This window comes from Hirundo rustica, chromosome 28, assembly GCF_015227805.2.
Source record: "Hirundo rustica isolate bHirRus1 chromosome 28, bHirRus1.pri.v3, whole genome shotgun sequence".
Classification (NCBI taxonomy): domain Eukaryota; kingdom Metazoa; phylum Chordata; class Aves; order Passeriformes; family Hirundinidae; genus Hirundo; species Hirundo rustica.
The window spans coordinates 3,734,250-3,758,034 of record NC_053477.1 but is presented as its reverse complement, the minus strand read 5'-3'; the positions used below and the strand labels follow the sequence as shown (position 1 = coordinate 3,758,034).

At 53.2% G+C, this 23,785-nt stretch overlaps 1 protein-coding gene across 6 annotated transcripts in view; it reads left to right on the top strand.

Moving 5' to 3' along the window:
* PPP3CC (protein phosphatase 3 catalytic subunit gamma) overlaps window positions 1-23,785 on the top strand; it is a 36,230-nt gene extending 12,445 nt beyond the window's left edge. The window contains exons 2-15 of one of the 6 annotated variants that reach the window (XM_040087674.1): window positions 4,162-4,359; window positions 4,569-4,693; window positions 10,278-10,389; window positions 12,332-12,477; window positions 12,586-12,725; window positions 13,207-13,284; window positions 13,374-13,468; window positions 15,260-15,385; window positions 16,278-16,355; window positions 17,087-17,113; window positions 18,079-18,160; window positions 19,123-19,220; window positions 22,024-22,053; window positions 23,552-23,785. In XM_040087674.1, coding sequence (XP_039943608.1) covers window positions 4,162-4,359; window positions 4,569-4,693; window positions 10,278-10,389; window positions 12,332-12,477; window positions 12,586-12,725; window positions 13,207-13,284; window positions 13,374-13,468; window positions 15,260-15,385; window positions 16,278-16,355; window positions 17,087-17,113; window positions 18,079-18,160; window positions 19,123-19,220; window positions 22,024-22,053; window positions 23,552-23,721 — 1,505 coding nt within the window. In that variant the 3' untranslated portion in view covers window positions 23,722-23,785. Of the gene's footprint in view, window positions 1-4,161; window positions 4,360-4,568; window positions 4,694-10,277; window positions 10,390-12,331; window positions 12,478-12,585; window positions 12,726-13,206; window positions 13,285-13,373; window positions 13,469-15,259; window positions 15,386-16,277; window positions 16,356-17,086; window positions 17,114-18,078; window positions 18,161-19,122; window positions 19,221-22,023; window positions 22,096-23,551 lie in introns of all 6 variants that reach the window. The other 5 variants (XM_040087672.1, XM_040087675.1, XM_040087673.1 and 2 more) reach the window with 5 other exon arrangements.

Genomic DNA, 23,785 nt, shown 5'->3' with positions numbered 1-23,785 from the left:
CTCTGGATGGGCAGTGCTGTGCTGGGGTCACATCCCAGCTTTGCTGAGCTCTCCAACCCCATTTCTGGGGCTTTTCACTTCCTTGGGGTGGCTCCAGAGGTGTTGAGGGCCTGGAGTGATGGGGAATACGGAGATGAACGGTTTCTCTTCCTCTGTTCTCTTCCTCGTAAATCATTTGCCCTCCAAGTGCTCCCTTTGGAGTCAGATGGCAGCTGCCAGGACAGCCACAGGGTTTGTAGTTCTTACAAATCGTTTTCCAGCCTCTCAGCGTCCCAAAAAATGCCCGGTTCCAAGTGCTGGACCCACATTTCCACCCAGCTCCTTCTGCCCTCCCTCACCTCCCGTTGGTGTCAGCCCCACTTCTTCCCTCATTTCCTCCCTCAGCACCTCCAACCTTACAGTGACCCAGAGGGGAAAAATCCTGCAAAATCCCTTTTTTATCCATCTCCAGAGAGGTCTTTTTATTTCCCCCTTTTGAAGCAGAGCGGAGCTGAGCTGTGCACGCAGTAAAAGCCCTGCTGCTGGTTTAAGCAGGTCTGGTTTAACCCTCTTTTTCTTGGCAGCTTTGGCAGGGAAGGCTCTGGAGCGTTCCAGGCGCGTGGAACACCGGAGCACAGCTTCCAGAGGGATCCGTGGAAGCGGGGTCCCCTCGTTGCAGGCCCCAGCTCCCCTTTCATTAGAGCCACTCCTGCAGTTCCTGTGATTCGAAAATTGATGTTCAGCTCTAAAGAATCTCTTGTGCCGCCTCTCTGCGTTTTCCTCTTGGGGTTTTCAGGGTAAATTGCTGCTGGATTTGCATTTAAAAAGGGAGCAGCGGCACCGCTGTTCTCACTGTGTTATTTGGCCGGCTCTGTCCCTGGAAAATTCGACGTATTTTGGTATATTATGGGATGGTTCAGGTTGGAAGAGAGCTCCAGGATCACCGAGTCCGAGCTGTGCCCGATCCCCACCTTGTCACCAGCCCAGAGCGCTGAGTGTCACGTCCAGGTGTTCCTTGGCCACCTCCAGGGATGGGGACTCCAGACCTCCCTGGGCAATCCCTTCCTATATTTAACAGCCCTTTCCAGGAAGAAATTCCTGCTGCTGTCCAACCTGACCTCCCCTGAGGCCATTCCCTCTGCTCCTGTCCCTGTTCCCTGGGAGCAGAGCCCGACCCCCCCGGCTGTCCCCTCCTGTCAGGAGCTGTGCAGAGACACAAGGTCCCACCCGAGCCTCCTTTTCTCCAGGCTCAGCCCCTTCCCAGCTCCCTCAGCCCCTCCTGGAGCTTTCCCAGCTCCCTCAGCCCCTCCTGGAGCTTTCCCAGCTCCCTCAGCCTCTCCTGGAGCTTTCCCAGCTCCCTCAGCCTCTCCTGGAGCTTTCCCAGCTCCCTCAGCCCCTCCTGGAGCTTTCCCAGCTCCCTCAGCCCCTCCTGGAGCTTTCCCATCTCCCTCAGCCCCTCCTGGAGCTTTCCCAGCTCCCTCAGCCCCTGCTGGAGCTTCCCCAGCTCCCTCAGCCTCTCCTGGAGCTTTCCCAGCTCCCTCAGCCTCTCCTGGAGCTTTCCCAGCTCCCTCAGCCTCTCCTGGAGCTTTCCCAGCTCCCTCAGCCCCTCCTGGAGCTTTCCCAGCTCCCTCAGCCCCTCCTGGAGCTTTCCCATCTCCCTCAGCCCCTCCTGGAGCTTTCCCAGCTCCCTCAGCCCCTGCTGGAGCTTCCCCAGCTCCCTCAGCCTCTCCTGGAGCTTTCCCAGCTCCCTCAGCCCCTCCTGGAGCTCCAGCCCCTTCCCCAGCTCCGTTCCCTTCCCTGGATTCACCCCAACCCCTCTGAGGCTCCCAGAGCTGGACACAGCCCTCGAGGTGTGGCCTCACCAGAGCAGGGTCTCTGCTGGGTGATGGATGAGGACAGGGATTTGATGTAAATCCCAGGTATTTTCCATCCCAGCTGGATTCCAGCCGGGTGTAAATCCCCCCTTCCACCCCGAAGTGCTCCCAGGAGCGGTGGGATGGTGGAAGGATGCTTCATTATCTAGGGGTGGGTTCCTTGCTCCCAGGAGCGGTGGTTCATTATCCAGGGGTGAGTTCCTCGCTCCCAGGAGCGGTGGTTCATTATCCAGGGGTGGGTTCCTCGCTCCCAGGAGCGGTGGGATGGTGGAAGGATGGTTCATTATCCAGGGGTGGGTTCCTCGCTCCCAGGGGCAGTGGTTCATTATCCAGGGGTGAGTTCCTGGCTCCCAGGAGCGGTGGTTCATTATCCAGGGGTGGGTTCCTTGCTCCCAGGAGCAGTGGTTCATTATCCAGGGGTGGGTTCCTCTCTCCCAGGAGCGGTGGTTCATTATCCAGGGGTGGGTTCCTTGCTCCCAGGAGCAGTGGTTCATTATCCAGGGGTGGGTTCCTCGCTCCCAGGGGCAGTGGGATGGTGGAAGGATGGTTCATTATCCAGGGGTGGGTTCCTTGCTCCCAGGAGCGGTGGTTCATTATCCAGGGGTGGGTTCCTCTCTCCCAGGAGCGGTGGTTCATTATCCAGGGGTGGGTTCCTCGCTCCCAGGAGCGGTGGGATGGTGGAAGGATGGTTCATTATCCAGGGGTGGGTTCCTCACTCCCAGGAGCGGTGGGATGGTGGAAGGATGGTTCATTATCCAGGGGTGGGTTCCTCGCTCCCAGGAGCGGTGGTTCATTATCCAGGGGTGGGTTCCTCGCTCCCAGGAGCGGTGGTTCATTATCCAGGGGTGGGTTCCTCGCTCCCAGGGGCTGTTGGAGGTGCTTAGGCACCACCATCATTAAAATCCCCGTGAAAAACCCCGGTGAGTTCCAGATTTGGGGATATTTTGGGGGATGCCTGGCGAGGGGTGAGGTGGTGCCCGCATCCCTGCGGACACCAGAGCTTCCAGCACTTTTTGGGGGAGGTTTGTGCTTTATCCCTGAGGCTGGGAGGGTGATGGGGATCCCTGTGGGACCTGCACTGGGATAAGAAGCTTTTCTTGGAGCATCCCAAAGCAAACCCCATCCCAGCATCTCCTCCTCATCCCATTGTTTGGCTGGAACCGTTCTGGTCCTGCCCTGGCCAGGGGATGCTGGAAGGGCTGAGGAAATCCTGCTTTTACTGATTTTGAGAGGAAATTGAGGGTGTGAGAGGATCCCTGGGATGAGATTCCCATCACTCCATGGAGTGCTGGCAGCCAGGCCACGCACTTGGGGCTGTTTTATTCCCAGTTCTTCCCAACCGTCCAGGCCTCCTTCCTGGGATTAATTTTAATTCAAGACACTATACAGCCTTTAAAATATTACACCGGCGTCATGTGTGCTCCCATCTTTTTTAAATTAGCCAGGCCTGGGAGAAGGGAAATGAGGAATTCAGATTTTTACTGAAAACTCTGATTTTTTTTCCGTTTTTGTTTTTTTTTTTTTAACTTAATTTCTCCTAGGGGTCACCTTCTCCCACACCATCCTATTCCCTACCATGAAATAATTATGATGATGATAATAATAGTATTAACAACAAAACCAGTAATAATAATAATAATAATAATAATAATAATAGTAGTGGTAGTAGTAGTAGTAGCAGTTTTTAATGGAGTATTTTTCTACCCAGAGTTAAAAACTAAGGAACATGCTGCAAAAAGCTGAGGCCTTAACTTACCTTAAATCCTGGATTCCATCAAGATTTGCCAATTTCTAACCTTGGGGTGAAGCTTTTCAAGGTACCGGGGCAGAGAAGGGCAAATTCTTCTTTTTGGGGGCAAAGCTTTTTGAGTTATTGGGGTAAAGAGGAGCAAATTCTTTTTGGGGGCAAAGCTTTTTGAGTTATTGGGGTAAAGAGGAGCAAATTCTTCTTTTTGGGGGTGTGTGGTTTCCTGATAAGGAACAATTTGCCGTGTTGGTCCTACCTGGCTCGCCGGTTCCTGGTTTTCCTGACGTTTCCATGGAATCTGCTGTCGGTTCGAGCGCCGCCTTGGGATGGGGAGGCAGCTCCGGGCCAGGTGCAGGTGGCTTTTAGGCTGCACCGAGCGGGATCTGAGCCGAGCTGAGGGGTGAATCCGGCAGCTCTGGCAGCTCAAGCTCTTCCCTCAGTGCTCAAGAGCGTCGTTTCGGTGGAAATTCCATTTCCGGGCGTCAGCTCGAGGCTCGGAAGCAAAGCCTGCCGCTGCCTCTCCCCGAAAAGCTGACTCCTTCCCTTCCCTTGCCTTTCCAGCTGTCCCATTCCCTCCCACGCAGCGGCTCACTCTGAAGGAGGTGTTTGAGGATGGGAAGCCGAGGCTCGATGTCCTCAAGAGCCACTTGGTGAAGGAAGGGCGGCTGGAGGAGGACGCGGCGCTGAAAATCATCAACGACGGCGCCGCCATCCTGAGGCACGAGAAGACCATGATCGAGGTGGAGGCTCCAATCACAGGTCAGAGTCCTGAGAAACAGCCAGGACAACCCCAGCAGGGGTTGTTGGTTTTTTTTTTTCGGCCTCCTTCCTTCCACCCACGAGGTTTTTTTAACTCTCCTGAGCTCCCAGGAGAGAGGATTTCGCCGGTGCTCGCTCCTCTCCTCGCCTTGCTTTTCTTAGCGTGGTAATTCTGTCCCTCTTTTTGTGCTGTTCTTCCTCCCCTGCAGTGTGTGGTGACATCCACGGGCAGTTCTTCGACCTGATGAAGCTGTTTGAGGTGGGAGGATCACCCAATAACACCCGCTACCTCTTCCTGGGGGACTACGTGGACAGAGGCTACTTCAGTATAGAGGTGACCAAGGACCTGGAGCTTGGGGATGCTGGGGCTAAAGGAACCCAAAGCGTTGAACCTCAGTGAAAATCCAGCTCAGAATCAGTGAAATTCAACTCAGAATCAGTTCAAATCCAGCTCAGAATCAGTAAAACACAGCTCAGAATCAGTGAAATAAAGCCCAGAATCAATGAAACACAGCTCAGAATTAGTAAAATAAAGCCCAGAATCAATGAAATACAGCTCAGAATCAGTAAAATAAAGCCCAGAATCAGTTCAACTTGCAGCACAATAAAATACAGCTCAGAATCAATTAAGCACAGCTCAAAAATCACTCAAGTACAGCTCAGAATGAGTTCCAGTCCAGCTCAGAGTCGGTCCAAACACCAAACCCAGCTCCCTCCAGCGCTGTTCTGCGCGGGATGAAAGCGGTGCTGATAACTCACCGCGGGGATTTTGGGCAGGAAAATGCTGTCCCAATCTTTGGAGTGGCAGAGATGGGGTTAATGCCTGACCTCTGCCTTCTGGAGTGGTTCCAATGTCACTTGGAGCTGTCACTCAGGGACAGGAGGGGGACAGTTGATGGTGCCCTGCAGGCAGCAGGATCCCCACCGGGCAGTGGGGAAGCAAATGCTGGAAAAGCTGCAGGATTTGGGATTGGGCCACGAGCCTGAGTCGCTGCTGCCTTCTGAAAACCCTGGAGTGGGGTCAGGAGAAAGGAGCAGAAGCCACCTGGGTGTGACAGGGACTTTGCAGCTCCCTGGGGTTCCACCACCAAGAAACTGGGAGTTGTTGGTGTGGGAGACAGAAGGATTCAGCTGGATCCCGGTGGCTGCTCAGTGGTGACCTGGGATGGGACAGGAAGGGACAAATGCCACAAATCCCAAGGGACCGCAGCCATCTGGATTCACAGGGCCAGGGCTGGAAGTGGAGCGCTTATCCCAGTTGGGAGCAACGTGAGGAGGAGCTTTCAGGGGAACAGGGGCCTGAAGTGTGGCAGAAATCAGCTGGAATAACGGAGGGAGCGATTTCTCTCGGGAAAATAAAAGAGGCTGCAGGAACAGCTGAGCCGCTGGCTCTGCGGAGGAATCTTCCCCGGTGAAAACTTTTGGGGAGGAACTGTCAGGGATGAGTGCAAGGGGTTCTTGGAAGGATTCTGCAGAGGATTTCGGGAGAGCAGGGCCGACAGCTTGAGCTCCAGCAGCCCCTGGCTCCCTTCCAGCCCCGGAATCCTGACAGGGAGCCAAGGTGTGACGAGGATCAGCTTCCAGGGGAGCTGGCACGGATGAGGCAGAGGTGGGGCTGGTGGGATTTGGGGTGGTGCTGGCTGGAGGAGCCCCCCAGGGAGGAAGGGGAAGGACACATCCCACCGCTCCTCTGGATTGCTTGGCTGGGTTCGCAGCGGGAGTGTGTTCGCCTGGAAAAGGGATTATATTCCAGAGCAGCAGCTCCTTCCTGAGGGAAAAGGTGGATTGTTTCGGTGTTAACCCACGGGATCTTCAAATGGGAGGTGTTGTGTATGGGTTGTGGAGATCCAGGGTGGAAAAGCGCTGCTCCCACTCTCTGCTCTTAGCCCAGGATTGATCTGACACGGAGATTTTACTCTCAGATCTCCAGAGGTGCTGGGGGTCAGCGCCCTGGTCTCTCCATGCTGGGGTCATCACAGAATCATGGAATGGTTTGGGTTGGAAAGAACCTTCAATCCCTGTTCCACCCCCTGCTCTGGGCAGAGACACCTTCCACTATCCCAGGTTCTCCAGTCCCTATCCAGCCTGGCCTTGGACGCTTCCAGGGATGAGGAATTCTCTCCCAGCTTCTCTGGGCGACCTGTGCCAGGGCCTCCCCGCCCTCCCAGGGAAGAAATCCTTCCCAATATCCCATCTAAATCCCCTTTTAGTTCAAATCCATTCCCCCTGGTCCTCTCTGCCTGTGATAACACGGAAGGATTCCGAGACGATGTATGGCCTTGGAGAACTGAGGTGGTGGGGCAAAAATGATGTTTTATCTTTGATTTCCCGCTGCTTTTTCCTCTCCTCCTTCCGTTTTCCCCCATGTTGCAGCGGGAACGCCACAGATTCCCCCTGGAGAATCCCTCTGGTCCCACAGCTCAGGGTGGGCTTCATGGGCACAGGCAGGGGCTGCTCCAAACATCAGGATAAGGCAGAATCCAGAGGTTTTCATTCCCATGTGCCTCTCCCTTTCCGCTGTGCTGGAAGAGATTCCCACCTGGCTGCTTCCTGCAGTAAAACAACAGCAGGTTTGGAATATCCCAGATGGAAAAACCTCCAGGTTTGGAATATCCCAGATGGAAAAACCTCCAGGTTTGGAATATCCCAGATGGAAAAACCTCCAGGTTTTCCCTGTGCCGTGACCGCTGGGAAGGTGAGGAGCAGCAGCAGCAGCACACAAAGTTTGGCATCCGTGGGGAGATGATCCAGTGCCTGCCCCGAGCTGCTGGGGGTGTCCTGAGCAGAGCCGGGCGTTGGAATCCCTGTGGATTCCTTCCAGCTCAGGATATTCCACGATTCCATAACCGTGACCTTTTAACGGAATGGAATGGGAGGGGATGGTTTAATTGCATCCTGCTGCAGGGCAGGCAGGAATCCATGCCGGAGTGGGGGCCAAGGAGGTGTAAAGGGCCGAATATCCCTTCCAGGTGTTTGGTTATCCAGGTAAAAGGAGGAATTTGTGGCTCAGACAAAAGCTTTCCAAAGCCCCCTGTCCCCCCTGAAGCCTCTCAGTTCATCAGCTCAGCTGGATGTCGGCAACAAATCATTCAACAAATTCTTGCTGGGCCTCTGGCTCAGGGAAATTCTCATTTAAAAACATGAATTCCCAGTGTAATGAGGCCACGGAGAGTGGATTGGTTGATGGTTTTGTTTTGTTTTGTTTTTTAAAGAAAATAATTGTGAGGGGAGAGGGGAGGGGAAGAGCCGTGTGAAAGCTGGAATGCTGCTGGAAGGGGACTTTGGGAAGGGTTTGCTGTGACAGCGAGCCTGGCTGGTCACAGATGCCAGCTCCAGAGTGCAGGGCTGACAGGCAGCACGGAAATCGGGATGAACTCCTCCTCTGGGAGATGCAGAGCCCTGCTGAAGGATTCCCAGTGGGAAAAACGCTCCTTTCATTAGGCTTTTAGTCCCAAATCCCAGAATGGCACGAGAGAGGCCTGTGCTCCTGGTAGGGAAGGACCATCCCGGTCCATGAAGCTGGAATACAATGAGTAGAATGATTTTGTTAAATTAGAAAGTAAAACAATTGTTATGGCCAGGAACAGAATCCGTGGAAAGAGGAAATTTGTCAGGAAAAGTGCTGTGGTAGTGGCACGCACCTTTCCCAGGCCAGTTCTTCCAATCCAATTATGACAGGACACGTGATTGCTGTCTAATTATGGAATTACATGTTAATCTTGATTTAATGCACTTTTTATCCAGAATAATATTAAAGAGATCCAGAGTAATATCGAAGAGATCCTGTCAGCCCTGTGAAGTGGGAGTGGAGGTGGATTTGTGAGCTGGATTTGGGAGTTTTGCCACTGTTCCCGCTCTGGCAGGCTCCGTGTGTAAAACTTCCTTACAAATGCCCGGTTTTGGGAATGGTGGCAGAGGTCGTGGTGGGGGCAGGTTTGGCACCAGCCCCTCTTGCATTTTTGGGCTTGCAGCTCCCAGTCCCTCTTGGAATTCCCTCCCTGCGTCCTGCTGAGCTTTCCCTTTCCAAGTGGATCAAACCCTCAGCTTCGGGCTGCACACCGAAGGCAGAACAAGGAGAGAAGGAGATGATTTGAAATCATTTAAACCCAAAAAGCTGTGAGTGCCTGGATTTGCTCCTTGGCTATTGCAAACAGGCAGTCAGTAATCAATTCCTGGGCACGGCACCGGGAAAAGGATCAGTGCAAAACACCAGGAAGCATCCGAGGCATGTGAGTGTGGAAACTCCTTCATTCCTCATTCCAGCCCCTCTGGAGCCCTCGAGGGCTCTGGAGCCCTCTTCAATGTCCTTCACTCCGTGTCCTCCTGGTACCTGGCAGTCCCCACATCCTTGGGAAGTGCTTCCAGCCACAGGGGATTGTTCCTCTCCACATCCCTGGCATGTCCTGGAAGAATTGCTGTGCTTTTTTGCTTTAAGCCCCTTCAAATGTGCTTTAAGATCTCTCTTGTGCAGGCTGCCAGCCTTCCATGCGTCCCAAACCCTCCCCTGTTGATGCTGTGTCTCTGCCTGGCTTTGATGCCAGGGCTGATTCTTTCTCCAAGTCATTTGGTTCATTTATAGCAACTTCCAAGTTCTCCTGCCAGCCCAGAAAAGTGACGTTTCGCTTGCAAACACGGGGAGGTTAAAGCTTTAAATCCCAAAATAATTATAAATGGTTTTGTTGGGAGCATTCCTCCTGGTAACAGATGCAATAAAACATGATTCTGCTACTGGCCTTGGCCCCGTTCTCTTTTGGAATTCCCAATTAATCAAGTCGTTAATGTGGGGTTGAATTCCAAGTGAGGCAGGGGCGGTGCTTCACAGCTCCTGAGGGTTTTGGGGATCAGCTGGGATGATTCTTGCAGAGCTTACCTTGCAGGTTCAGTGCTTAGACACCGCCAGACCTAAGCTGGCTGTGCTGGAACCCACCGGGAACTGGTTCCTTTGGGTTCTGGAGGTTGTTTCCAGCTGGTTCCCGGGGGATCCCTGCCCCAGATCGGGAACGCTGGAGGCTGTAAAACAGCCTTGGTGCTGCTTCCCGTTCCCCAGGCGTGTCCTGCAGCCCGGCAGCCTCCAGGGTAAGCTCCTCTTAGAGACTTTAATCCAGATCCTGGGGCTTGCTGGTGTTATGGATTGTCCTCCCAGCACTCCACAGCAAGGAGGGAAATGTGATAACACAGATAAGGGCTCTGCTCTCAGCCCGAGGTGAGTGAGCCCTCCCTGCCTCCCAGCCCTTCCCTCAGGCTCTTTTTTTGGGAAATATTTCTGCTAAAAAAGCCCCGTTTCAGCCTGGCTTGGGTCTGTGCCTCATCAAAGGCGCCGGCTTTGCAGGTGCTGCTGCTGGCAGAGGGGATGTGGAAAGCCCTTCTCAAAGCCAGAGAGCTTTGCTAAGCTCAGCTTGTTTTTTCGGGCTCAGCTTTTCCTGTTTTGAGCTTGAACTTCACGTGACTGCAGCGTAAGCAGAGAAACCAGGGAGGGGGGGAAAGCAGCAGAGAGGTGAAGTTGAATTTTCCGGGTGTTTTCGTGGACGAACGTCTGCCTGCTCCTCTCTCGGTCTCCATCCCAGCAGAACATCTGGAGCAAACAGCTGGTTCTGCTTTGCTGCTCTGCAAAAGGGTTTTGGTTTTGTGTTGTGTTTTGGGGTTTTTTTTCCCTTTGGTTTGTGCTGGAAGCAGAGCTGCCCCCACCCAGCCCCGAGCTGCTTTCTGTTGGCCGCGGCCTCGTTTGTCACTTCTCCAAGTCAGCCCTAATATAGAGAAATCCCGGTGGCTTTTCCCCACTTGGCCAGGAGAAGATCCACTGCCCATTATGGAGCTGGGTTCCACTTTGGGTGTCTTCCCAGAACCTCTTAGTGCAGCCTCAGGCTGATGAGTGCCCTGGGAAAGGATTTTATGACATCCCCCGCTTGCCTCTCTTGCAGTGCGTGCTGTATTTATGGAGTTTAAAGATAAATCATCCCAAAACGTTGTTCCTCCTTCGAGGGAACCACGAGTGCAGGCACCTCACAGAGTACTTCACCTTCAAGCAGGAATGTAAGTATCAGCAGTGGGAGAAGGATTTGAATCCATTTAAATAATACATTTTAAATATATATATGTTTTAAAAAAAAAAAAAAAAAGGCGTTGTGAGAAGGCGTGGGCTTCAACTTTTGTGCATCAGAGCTGTAAAAACCTGTTGTCTTGTTTCCCTGCTCTTCTGCTATAAAAAATACCCCCAAACCCAAATCTTTTAAGTTCTGCTGAGCACCGAACGTGGCCTTTCTGTTCCAAAGACAGAGATGGAAGGAATGGGAACGCTTCTCCTGTGATGAGCCGGGCGCACACATCCTCCCCTCCCTGACTTCCAGACCCAGCAGCGTGTAATCAGTGCCAAAAGACTTCCAGCTCCAGATTGTGCAGCTGGGATCAGTGACTGCGGTTGGGAACGGGGGATGGATTTGCTCCTCCCTGTTTGCGCTGGGGAGGATCATTTACTTCTCAAATGTTTTTTTTTTTTTCGGTTAAAAGATGGGTTTGTGCACAGCATTTGAATGTTTTTAAGGCGGCCATGAGGAAAGGTCAGGGCATGATGGGTTGATTGTAGATCAGTATTTTCACAAATACGCAGGTGTGATTCTAAATCAGTATTTTCACGAATGCACAAGTGCAAAGTTTGATTCCTAGGCAGTATTTCCATGAATAGGCAGGTGCGAGGTTTGATTCTAAATCAGTATTTTCACAAGTAGACAGGTGCAGTTTGATTCCAAGTCAGTGTTTTCACTGACACACAGGTGCAGAGTTTGATTCCGGATCAGTATTTTCACAAATAGACAAGTTTGATTCCAAGTCAGTATTTTCACAAGTACAGAGATCTTAGGTTTGATTCTAAATCGGTATTTTCACAAGTGGACAGGTGCAGAGTTTGATTCCAAATCAGTATTTTCACTAACACACAGGTGCAAGGTTTGATTGTAAATCCGTATTTTCTCAAACACAGAAATGCAAAGTTTGATTCTGAGTCAGTATTTTCACAAATACACAGGTGCAAAGTTTGATTCCAGATCACTATTTTCACAAACACAGAAATGCAGAGTTTGGTTCCAAATCAGTATTTTCACAAGCACAGAAATATGAAGTTTGATCCCAAATCAGTATTTTCACAAATATGCAGGTACAAAGTTTGATTCCAGATCAGTATTTTCACTAACACATAGGTGAAGGTTTGATTCTCAATCAGTATTTTCACTAACACATAGGTGAAGGTTTGATTCTCAATCAGTATTTTCACTAACACATAGGTGAAGGTTTGATTCTAAATCAGTATTTTCACTAACACATAGGTGAAGGTTTGATTCTAAATCAGTATTTTCACTAACACATGGGTGAAGTTTGATTCTCAATCAGTATTTTCACTAACACATAGGTGAAGGTTTGATTCTAGATCAGTATTTTCACTAACACATAGGTGAAGGTTTGATTCCAGATCAGTATTTTCACTAGCACATAGGTGAAGGTTTGATTCTCAATCAGTATTTTCACTAACACATAAGTGAAGGTTTGATTCTCAATCAGTATTTTCACTAATGCATAGGTGAAGGTTTGATTCCAGATCAGTATTTTCACTAACGCATAGGTGAAGGTTTGATTCTCAGTCAGTATTTTCACTAACACATAAGTGAAGGTTTGATTCCAGATCAGTATTTTCACTAACACATAGGTGAAGGTTTGATTCTCAATCAGTATTTTCACTAACACATGGGTGAAGGTTTGATTCTCAATCAGTATTTTCACTAACACCTAGGTGAAGGTTTGATTCCAGATCAGTATTTTCACTAGCACATAGGTGAAGGTTTGATTCCAGATCACTGTTTTCACAAGCACAGAAGTGCAGAGTTTGGTCTGTGGGCCATTTTGATTCTGAGCTCCCGTCTCTCCTTCAGGAGCTGTGTTCCTTGAATGTCTCGATCCGCGCTTTGACCCCATTCCTCCTCCCCAGGTCGAATCAAGTACTCGGAGCGAGTGTACGACGCGTGCATGGACACCTTCGACTGTCTTCCTCTCGCTGCCCTCCTCAACCAGCAATTCCTGTGCGTCCACGGGGGCCTGTCGCCAGAAATCACGTGTCTAGACGACATTAGGAAAGTAAGCCAGCTCCAGCAGCGTCTCCCCTCGCTCCCGCTCGGATGCGGGGCTGGAAGGGTGGGAATCCCTGGCGCCGCAGCTCCTGCTGATGTTGTGTCCCCTCTCCAGTTAGACAGGTTTAAGGAGCCTCCAGCCTTTGGTCCGATGTGTGACCTGCTGTGGTCGGATCCCTCGGAGGATTACGGCAACGAGAAAACCCTGGAGCATTTTGCCCACAACACCGTCCGAGGCTGCTCCTATTTCTACAGGTGAGGGCTTGTTTTCGGGGGCGTTTCTGTGGCCTCACACTGAAATCACTGCTCAGGCCGCTCTGGGGGGCTTTGCAGCGTGCCTGACGTTCTCCTCGCTGGGCTGAGTGCGCAAATTCTCGTTTGTTCTTTTCTTCTGCTGGAATACTGAGCTGTTTTTGGATAAGTTACTTGGCAGATTTGGGGTCTCAAACAGCAGAGGTGCTTCTCTGGACTGGCCCTGCGAGTGGCTTTCAGCACCTGGATCTCTAGGAAATAATCTTTCCTTGCTAAAAAAAGAAGGATTTGTGCTGACAGTCCGCTTACAGGGAGGGTTTAACCGAACCCTTCGCAATTAATTTTTGAATGATAGAACATATTTTGGAGTGCCGGACAGAAACTGGATGTTTTCTGCAAGTGGCTGCTCCCTGAAACCAAGAGCAGCCGAGCTCTGTGCTCTCCTTTGCTCCCTGCTGAGTTCCCCTCCCTTTTTGTTTTGCAGTTATCCTGCAGTGTGTGAATTTTTGCAGAACAATAGTTTGTTATCCGTAATCCGAGCTCACGAAGCCCAGGATGCTGGGTAAGCCCAGGGGCTGGGCAGGGTTTGGGCTGGGCTGGGCAGGGTTTGGCCTGGGTTAGGCCGGGTTTAACTCCTGCCCTGTTTTGCAGGTACCGAATGTACAGGAAGAGCCAGACCACGGGCTTTCCCTCGTTAATCACAATCTTCTCTGCACCAAATTACTTAGATGTCTATAACAACAAGGGTAAGGCTGCGGCTCTGCTGCTCTTTGGGGGGTCAGGAAATCCCTCTCCCCCTCTGCCCTCCTCAAAATCACAGGATGATTTTAGTTGGAAAAGGGCTCCAAGGCCATTGAGTCTGATCTGTACCTGATCCCAGCCCATCACTGAGTGCCACATCCAGGAATTCCTTGGACACCTGCAGGGATGGGGATCCAAACCTCCCTGGGCAGCTCCAATCCCTGAGCTCCCTTTCCATGGGGAAATTCCTGCTGCTGTCCGCCCTGAGCCTCCCCTGGCCCAGCCTGAGGCCGTTCCCTCTGCTCCTGTCCCTGTTCCCTGGGAGCAGAGCCCGACCCCCCCGGCTGTCCCCTCCTGTCAGGAGCTGTGCAGAGACACAAGGTCCCACCTGAGCCTCCTTTTCTCCAGGCTCAGCCCCTTCCCAGCTCCCTCAGCCCCTCCTGGAGCTTTCCCAGCTCCCTCAGCCCCTCCTGGAGCTTTCCCAGCTCCCTCAGCCCCTCCTGGAGCTTTCCCAGCTCCCTCAGCCCCTCCTGGAGCTTTCCCAGCTCCCTCAGCCCCTCCTGGAGCTTTCCCAGCTCCCTCAGCCCCTCCTGGAGCTTTCCCAGCTCCCTCAGCCCCTCCTGGAGCTTTCCCAGCTCCCTCAGCCCCTCCTGGAGCTTTCCCAGCTCCCTCAGCCCCTCCTGGAGCTTTCCCAGCTCCCTCAGCCTCTCCTGGAGCTTTCCCAGCTCCCTCAGCCCCTCCTGGAGCTTTCCCAGCTCCCTCAGCCCCTCCTGGAGCTCCAGCCCCTTCCCCATCTCCGTTCCCTTCCCTGGATTCCCTCCAGCCCCTCAGTGAGGCTCCCAGAGCTGGACACAGCCTCTCAGGGTCCCCCCGCAGTGCCCAGCACAGAGGGACCATCCCTGCCCTGCTCCAGCTGCCACCACACTGGATTTGATACAAAAAATGCACTATTTTCGATACAAACCCCTCTCCTCCAGTCGCATTCTTGTGCCTGGAATGAAAGGGAGCTTTTGTGTGCTGAGCTCAAGTGCTTGACTTAATGTGTTACTGTGGCAATTAACTGTGCAGCCATAAGGCCTGGAATGAAGCTTTCATTCCCAGCCACGGCACAACGGAGCCCTTCTGATGGCTGCTGCCATCCCACAGAAGCTGGTGGCGTAGGAAAGCTTTCCACTTCCCTCTGCCCCCTGAGCCGTGGGCACCGTGGTGGAGTTTTCTGCAGCTGTGGGGGTTTTTACACCCCTCGCTTTGGATCTTGGCTCTGTTCGAGCTTCACTTGTTCTAAGCTGAGGAGCAGGCTGAGCAAAACAAAATTATGGCTTAAACCTTGTCGTTTTGGTGGCTTGGTTCTACACGAGTAGTAGAAGGTTTTTTAACGCTGGTAAAACTTCCAGAGGGAGCAAGGCTGGGAGAGCTGGGGGTGAAAGAGGGGAAGGCTCCAGGGAGAGCTCAGAGCTCCTGCCAGAGCCTAGAGGGGCTCCAGGAGAGCTGGAGAGGGACCTGGGACAAGGGATGGAGGGACAGCACACAGGGAATGGCTTCCCACTGCCACGGGGCAGGGATAGGTGGGATATTGGGAAGGAATTCTTGGCTGGGATGGAATTCCCAGAGGAGCTGTGGCTGCCCCTGGATCCCTGGAAGTGCCCAAGGCCAAGTTGGAGCGCCCTGGATCAGTGGGAGGTGTCCCTGCCATGGCACTGGCTGATCCTTCAGATCCCTTCAAAGCCAGCCCATCCCAGGATTCTGTAGGTGGGAAGTGCCCATGGACATTTATTCTCTTCCCTTTTCTCCCCCAGCTGCTGTACTGAAATACGAAAACAACGTCATGAACATCAGGCAGTTCAACTGTTCCCCTCACCCCTACTGGCTTCCAAACTTCATGGATGTCTTCACATGGTCTTTGCCTTTCGTAGGGGAAAAGGGTAAGAGAGATCTGGGGTTCTGTTCCAGATTCCCAGGGGCTGCTCCTCATGTCCTGGGTGCCACAAACCTGTCCCATGGTGCTGGGGGATTGTTGCAGCTCCAGGTAGCACGGGAGAGCAGTTCAGGCTCAAGGAGATCTGCATTGCTGGGTTAAACCCTTGCAAAAACAGCTGTTGGTACCTGTTTGGAAAAGCTTTCACCGATAAAACCCTCCTTCCTTGCTCCTTCTGCATTGCTGGAGGAGCTGATCCTGGGTGCTGTAGCCACACCTCAGAATTTGGAGACATTTCTCTCGGTTTGCAACAGAAGAATTTTAAGTTCCTCTTGGCTCCTGGCCCACCAAAAAGGAAGCATTCACTTCAATCCAAGGATTATTTCGTTCTGAGGAAGGCGAGGCAGCTTAAAATACGACCAAGACTTTGCCTCAGCTTTTCCCCAGAAGGATTTTTACCTCTCCTGATGAGCTTAAATTCCATCCCAACCTCGTACACTCGGAGCTCACGACTTCCAGAGGGGATTTTTGACTTTGAGGCACCAAAGGTCGAATCCCCCCCCCGGCTCCCCAAATTTGTCCCTTCTCAAAGCCAGGTGGGTGAGGCTGGGGAGGGGGGGCCTTGAGGGAGCTCAGGCTGTTCTGCAGGAATGTTGGCACCTCCTTGCCCACGTCTGGTTCCTCTGTGATGTGCTTGGCCTGCATCCACCTCCTTGGCAGAAGACGCGGCGTGTGTCGTCTGCTCCGGCGCCGCTGCGGGTACCGGCAGGCTGCGCCTAAAAAAAAATATAAATGTGTCTTCAGGCTCCCACTTGCAGGGCACAGACGACCTTGAAATCCTCCAAACCCCTCTGGGTGCCCCCGGGCCTCTCTGACCCGGCTCTCTGTGCCTCTTGCAGTCACCGAGATGCTCGTGAACATCCTCAACATCTGCTCCGACGACGAGCTGATTTCGGATGGCGACGAGACGTTGGAAGGTAAAATATCCCTGCTGGGACCTGAGAGCAGCGGGGGGAGAGGCTGGGGAAGGTGTTTGATGCCTGAGCAGCACTTGATTCCAGGGTCTCCAGTTCCTTTTTGCCCAACCTTTGCAGTTTTGGGTAGGGAACGTTATTTTGGGTTTTTTGGTTTTTTTTTTTTCTCCTCCTTTGCTGTTCAGTCACAGAAAAATTAAATGACATTCACTGCGACAGACACTTCTTGCCAGCTACTCTGGGAATGGTTTCCTGCTCCTTACACAGGCTGCTGGTTATTTTTTTCCCCCCAATTCAAAATTTCCTGCACCAAAATATCCACCCAGTCCTCTCATCCGTTGCAGTGAGCTCGTCTGTCAAGCGGTTTCTCGTGTCAACCCCCTCCCCAAAAACGCTGGGTTTGGCCCTGGTTTTAAGCTGTGCATGAAGGGGACAAATCAGTGGCTGAGCTGATGAGCAGCTTGGATTTTTGGGGGGACTCAGGAGCGAGATGGTGACCTGAGGAAGCTGAGGGGGGCAGCGAGAAGTGGGGCCTGAGCTGCTTCGGCCCCATGTGGAGACTCTAACCCGCTTCTCCCATTGCATTTCCGTTTTGTTTTTTGGTTTTTGGTTTTTCTTTTTTTTTTTTTTTTTTTCTTTTTTCTTTTTTCTTTCCTCCCTCCCATGAAAATTAAATTTGTTTCTTCTATCTCTGTCTCCATCTACTTGTTTCTTGGTGTCTCCTCTCCCTGAAGATCACTACATTTCAAGCTATCCGAAAGGTACCCAGCTAGAATTTGCTACGAGCTTTAATTATCACTGCCTGTGCCACCAGATCCTTGAAGTGGATTTCCAGAGCTGACTAGTGGGGCAGTCTCTTCATCCCCTTTCAGTTTTAACATAAGCTCCATGTGTTTTTTAACCCTTCTGCGTTCCTCCAGGAACCCTGAGGAACGGGGATCACGTTTCTACCCGATTCCGAACGCAGCCACGTAGTGCATGGCTGAGCCATGGTGCATGTTAGCCCTGGGTTTGGCTTCCCTTGTCCTGATGTGTCCTGGGCCACGTGAGGAATCTCAGCTGAGAGGAGATGGATTCGTTCCCTCTTTCCACCTGAATCTTCCGTTTGGTTTCAGCTCCCCCTCCGTGCTTTCTTTTTTTTCCGTTGTTCTGTTTGTTTGTTCGTTTGTTTCTCTCTCCCGTTGGGTCCGCAGAGCGGAAGGGGAGTTCCCCGCCTCGTCCCGTTGTGTCCGTGTGGGGTCAGAGCAGAGCTTTCCCAGGCTCTTCCCTGCTCTCCTTGGATGCCCGAGCTGATGCTTGCGTGCCCCCGCGGGCGAGCGCAGCGGTGCCCATCGGATCCCTCCGTGCCCTGCCTCGCGATCCGCGTCCTCGTGGCTGAGTCACTCGTGCCCCGTCCCGTGCGGCGCCAGCCCCGCTCCCCAGATCCGCGTCCCCTGGTGGTTCTACTCTCTCTAGCCCTCTCGAGTTTCCGTGTGCCATCTCTGTCGGTGTTGCCCCTCCTCACCGCCATCCTGGTGCCATCCTGATGCCATCCCGATGCCATCCCGATGCCATCCTGCCAGCACCGTTCTCTCTCCGGTCTAGCTGTGACTCTGTTTAAAAAAAAAAAAACGACCAAACAAACCATGATTTCTTTTCCTGGAGTCAGGCAGGTGCTTCATCCTGACGTTCCCCGGAGAGCAGGGAAGCCCCAACGTGCTGCTGTTTGCTCTTTTCTCTCCCTAAGGTGGGACAACGGTGCGTAAGGAGATCATCAGGAATAAGATCAGAGCCATTGGGAAGATGGCACGGGTCTTCTCAGTCCTTCGGTGAGGATGGGCTGGGCCTGGGATTAATCTGGGGACTGGGCTTAATCTGGGGACTGAGTGTAATTTGGGGACTGAGTGTAATTTGGGCACTGGGTGTAATTTGGGCACTGGGTGTAATTTGGGGACTGGGCTTAAATTGGGGACTGAGTGTAATTTGGGGACTGAGTGTAATTTGGGTACTGGGTGTAATTTGGGCACTGGGCTTAATTTGGGCACTGGGTTTAACTTGGGGACTGGGCTTAACTTGGGGACTGGGCTTAAATTGGGAACTGAGTGTAATTTGGGGACTGGGCTTAATTTGGATACTGGGTGTAATTTGGGCACTGGGTTTAACTTGGGGACTGGGCTTAACTTGGGGACTGGGCTTAAATTGGGAACTGAGTGTAATTTGGGGACTAGGCTTAAACTAGAGACTGATTTTTATTTGGGCGCTGGGCTTAATTTGGGGACTGGGTATAATTTGTAGACTGAGTTTAATTCGAGGACTGGGTGTAATTTGGGGCTTAATTTGATGATGAGGGATCACTGGTTAGGGAGAAATTCCCTAAGACAGGTGGTTTTTCCTGACTCTTTCAGGACACATTTGCCTGAAAGAAAATTGTAGCCAGGTAGGGGTTTGGTCTTTTCTCCCAAATAACAAGTGACAGATGGGAGGAAACGGCCTCGGGCTGCACCAGGGAAGCTTCAGGCTGGATATTATGGAAAATTCCTGCATGGAAAGGGCTGCCAAGTGTTGGAAGCCCGGGCTGTGGTGGAGTCCCCATCCCTGAGGGATGGGTTACGTGGGTAGTGCCGAACAGTGTTGATGCTTCGACTCGGTGCCCTCAGAAGTCTTTTCCCAACCTTACCGACCCCCGTGGCTCCGCGCTTGCCGTGATCCGTGACTCCCACACCAGCCTTGCCCGCGCCAGTACAGCCCAGTGCGCTGCTGGGTGTGTGACTGGCGCCGCTGTTCCCCGCAGGGAGGAGAGCGAGAGCGTGCTGACCCTCAAAGGCCTGACCCCCACAGGTACCCTGCCCCTGGGAGTGCTCTCGGGGGGGAGGCAGACCCTGCAGACCGGTGAGTAGCCCTGAACCCCTGCGCTCCCCCTGCCCCAAACCCCCTGGAGCAGCACCCACGGGCGGCCTGGAGGGTGCCAGGGGACCCCCAGCCAGGGTTGGGGCCCGTGGGGAGGAAGGATTCCCGAAGCAGGAGGAAGCAGAGGTGTAGGTGGGGATGCGGGAGAGGTGCCAGAGGTGTCCCCTGGAGGAGGAAAAGCCGCAGCACCCTGCCTTTAGAGCATGTTCAGCGCTTAATTGTCCGTTACTGCAACGAGGTGTTTAGTTTTTTTTATCCTTGATTTCCCTTCTAACGCTGCATGGTGCTCAGCCTCTGCCTCGGCTCGCTGTGCTGCTGCTGTGTGACAGCCTCTGTGTGAATGTGGCAGTGACACGGCCTCTGTGTGAATGTGGCAGTGACACAGCTGCTTGTTTGTTCTTCGTTCTGCCCAACCCCTCCCGACCTGCCCCTGTCGAGTCACGAATCCCAAGCAAGAGGAAGGCTCAGCCAAAGGAACCGGGTTCCTCCAGCAGGGCTTCAGGAAAGTTCTCCTCTCGGGTTTTGAGGTCGCTGGGGAGGTTTCTTCCCGAATTTGCTGCCTCCCTCAGCAGCTCTGGGAGCGAAGGATCCGATCCTTCCCACTCACAGGGCGGGGAGGTTGGCCCGTGCTCGGGGATTGAGCTGTCCCAGAGGGAATCCTGTAATCCAGCATCTTAATCCTTCCCTGCCATCAGCCTTTGAAGCCTGGCACCTCCCCAGCTTCCCCCTTCCCATGGGCACCGGGGATTTCCTGCAGCTCTCCCCGGGCTGGGGTTTGCCTGGATTAAACCGTTCACCAGTCAGAAACGTGCAGATATCGCTGCCTGCTCCCGGGGAGGATGCAGCATCGCTCCCAAACTCATGGATTTCTCTGCCCACAGAAGAGGATGGATATTTTTTCCCTTTTTTTTTTTTTTCTTTTTTTTTTTTTTTTTTTTTTAGTAGAAACCCGTCACAGCCCCCGTCGCCCCAGTTCTGGGAACAGAGCCTGAGTGGGAAGGTGGCTGTTGCAGCAGCTCTGTCCCTGACCCAGCACAGGGTCGTGCTGTGACGTTCTCCAGCACCTTCCCCTCTCAGGGGCTTCTCTCAGGGGTACCAGGGTTCTCCCTTCCCCCAAAATTAGCTTCTCCCCAGGACAGAACAAACAAGCTGGGCCTCTGCTGCTGCCTTACCCGCCCCGCCTGCAGGCTCCCCCCGCTCCCCTCAGCAGCTCCTGGCTTCTCCTGCCCTCCTCACCCCCTCTTCCCTGTCCTGACCCCTTCTCCCATCCCCTTTCCCCATCCTGACCCCTCTTCCCATTCCTTTTTCCCCATCCTGACCCCTTCTCCCATCCCCTTTTCCCCATCCTGACCCCTTCTCCCATCCCCTTTTCCCCATCCTGACCCCTTCTCCCATCCCCTTTTCCCATCCTGACCCCTTCTCCCATCCCTTTTTCCCCATCCTGACCCCTTCTCCCATCCCTTTTTCCCCATCCTGACCCCTTCTCCCATCCCCTTTTCCCCATCCTGACCCCTTCTCCCATCCCCTTTTCCCCATCCTGACCCATTCTCCCATCCCCTTTTCCCCATCCTGACCCCTTCTCCCATCCCCTTTTCCCCATCCTGACCCCTTCTCCCATCCCTTTTCCCCATCCTGACCCCTTCTCCCATCCCCTTTCCCCATCCTGACCCCTTCTCCCATCCCCTTTCCCCATCCTCCCACCCTTTCCCGTTTCGCACATCCCTTCACGCTCCCGGTGAATTTATGGGAGCCCCGTCTGCTGGGTGAGGAGGAGAGGGGGCTGTGCCCCCCTTTTGGGGTGCCTGTGCACCCCCCAAAAAGGGAAACAGGGCTGCAGTGGGGAGCTCGCTGCCCTCCTGAGCCTCTCCCCAGCCTTTCAGAGCAGGGCTTGGCAAAACCAGCTGAGTAAAGTCACGGAATCTGGGGCAGAACGGTGCAGCCTCGGCTCCATCCTTCCTCCGTGGCCTCCCAGGGACCACGTGGCCTCTGCATTGTGTCCAAAGCAAAAAAGCTGCTGTTCTGAGGCTAAAATCCAGGGAATCTGCTCAAGGGAAGGGCCTCCTCCCAGATGTTGAGGCAAACCCTGGACGTTTCTGCAGCAGATTTAGGAAGGGGGACATCGCTCAGCTCTGTGGTGCCTTGTTGCTTGGTAACGCTTTCAGGAGCTGGAGCTGAAGCCGGCCTGGATTTGGAGCCTGATTTTCTGTTACAACTCAAAGGCACCCGGGAGCGGAGCAGCCCCGGTACCTGCTGCTTGAAAACAGGCTGCTCTTCTCCTTGCCACCGCTCCAAAACATCCCCTGGCATCCCTTCCCTCAAGGTGGTGGTGGTGGAGGGTGAATTCCACGCGATCTGAAGGCGGCCTGGAGCCGCCCAGCTGGGAGCAGATCCACGCCTCGGTCCCGGCTTGTCCCTGCGTGGGGAGCCCGCGGCGGGGAGCCCGCGCTCTGCCCTCCTCTGTTCCTCCATCAGACCAATCCAGAGGAAAGAAGACTCCTCCTGAGCCCTCGGGAGTCCCCTTCCCCGCTCCCTCTCCACCTCCTGTCACCTCTTTCTCCCCTCTCGCCACTCGTTTGGCACCACCGGGGCTGGGGGGCCGCGGGCTCTGCGTCGCAGCCATGATGTCGGATCACTCACTGTCACTCTGTTTTTGTTTTCTTTTTTTTTTTTTTTTTTTTTTTTTCCCTGTTCTGTTTTTTTGTTTTGTTTTGTTTTTTTGTTTGTTTTTTGGGTTTTTTTTTTCCCTGTCTTCATTTTTGCATGCCACTGTTCTTCTGTATTGCAGCCACAGTAGAAGCGGTAGAGGCACGGGAAGGTATGGCTAGAACCCGGCGAGAGACTCAAATCATCTCCGTGTGTGCGTGCGCTCATTTTAAAGAGCTTTACCAGCCCTTAACGGAAGCTTTTTACTCTTGCATCACCAGAAGTGGGGGAGGACGAGGCCCTGCTGGGAAGGGGGGGAAAAAAAAAACCCGCCCAGGGGTTTGGTTCAAGGCTGTTGCAGCTTTTGGACGGTTCATTCCTTGGTGGAACGCCGTTTATTTGGAGTTGCCGGAGCGGTTCCTGCTCCGGCGGCTCAAGACCTTGGGGTTGAGCTCCTGCAATGTGCCAGCACCATCAAAACCCTTAAAAATCAAGATTTTGTGGTGCTGGTGTAATTCCCTGCCTTCCCCACAGGTAGGCCAAGGTGCAGAGGCAATTCTCTGCCTGGAGAGTGTAGGAATGACAGATCCATGAGGATTTTTCCTCGATACCGAGCGGGGCCAGGCAGCTCTGCAGAGGCTTTGCTTACCAAAGGAAGTTGTTTGTAAGCCAGCCAAGTCCTCGTAAAAGATCTGGCACGGCCTCCTTTTCCTTAAATTCTCCGTAGCACAAAGGAGTTTCGCATTTGGTCCGTGTCATCAGGGCGAGGGTGACGTGCTCGTCCCCGCGGTGATGGAACAGGGACATGAAATTCCTCAGTGGGATTCATCCCTCCCAGATCTGCCCGTGTGTCTCCTGGTCATGCAAGAATTTTGCCTTTGTGATCCAAGGACTAGCTGTTCCCTCTCCTGGTGTTGCAGTGTGTGGTTTGTGTCAGAGTTCAGAGCCTTGTGGTGGTGTCTTTGTTCTGTCGTTCTGGGTTTTTTGCCTTTTTTTTTTTTTTTTTTCTTGTTCTTTTCCTTTTTTTTTTTTTTTTGGAGTTTTCTTTTTAATTGTTACTTTTTCAGTGTCGTGTTTTTCAGCTTTGAAATTTTCCTGAGATTTCACTCCCTGGGGACAGCAAGCACTTGTCTGGTCGATCGAGTTCCTCCTATTCTGTTAAAAGAGGGGGAGGTTTGGGATGTCGGGAGGAAATTCTCCCCTGTGAGGGTGGCGGGCTGGAATTCCCAGAAAAGCCGTGGCTGCCCCATCCCTGGAAACGTCCAAGGCTGGGAGGGGTTGAACCTGGGATAGTGGAACCCTGTCTGTGGCAGGGGCTGGAACTGGATGATTTTAATCTCCCAACCCAAACCATTCCACGATTCTGTGAAAAGCTCTTAGCGAGCAGAACAAATCCTAAACCTCCCCCCCCCAAAAAAAACCAACCAAAAAAAACCCCAAACTCCTCTCAAGGAGCAAACCAAATCCTAAACTTCACCACCATCCGCTCCCCAAAGGCGACCTGACAACGCCGAAACCCCCAAGAAAAATCCCCCGAATCCAGAAATCCAGACAGGCGCTTCCCGTCCCCGCCACCCGTCCCCGTCGGTGTCTGGCGTGTGCTGGAGGGGGAAAAACCCACCCCTGGCTGCTGCTGACCGCTGCTCCCTGTGCTCCCTCTCCCCCCGCAGCCATCCGAGGCTTCTCCCCGCAGCACAAGATCCGCAGCTTCGAGGAGGCGCGGGGGCTGGACCGCATCAACGAGCGCATGCCCCCGCGCAAGGATTCGCTGCACGCGGACGGCCCCGTCAACCTGGTGACCTCCAACTCCGCGGACAAGAACGGCACGGGGAAGAAATGAACGCCAGGGGAAGGGAAGGGCCCGACGGGATCCGAGACTTCATGGATTTTATTTATTTATTATC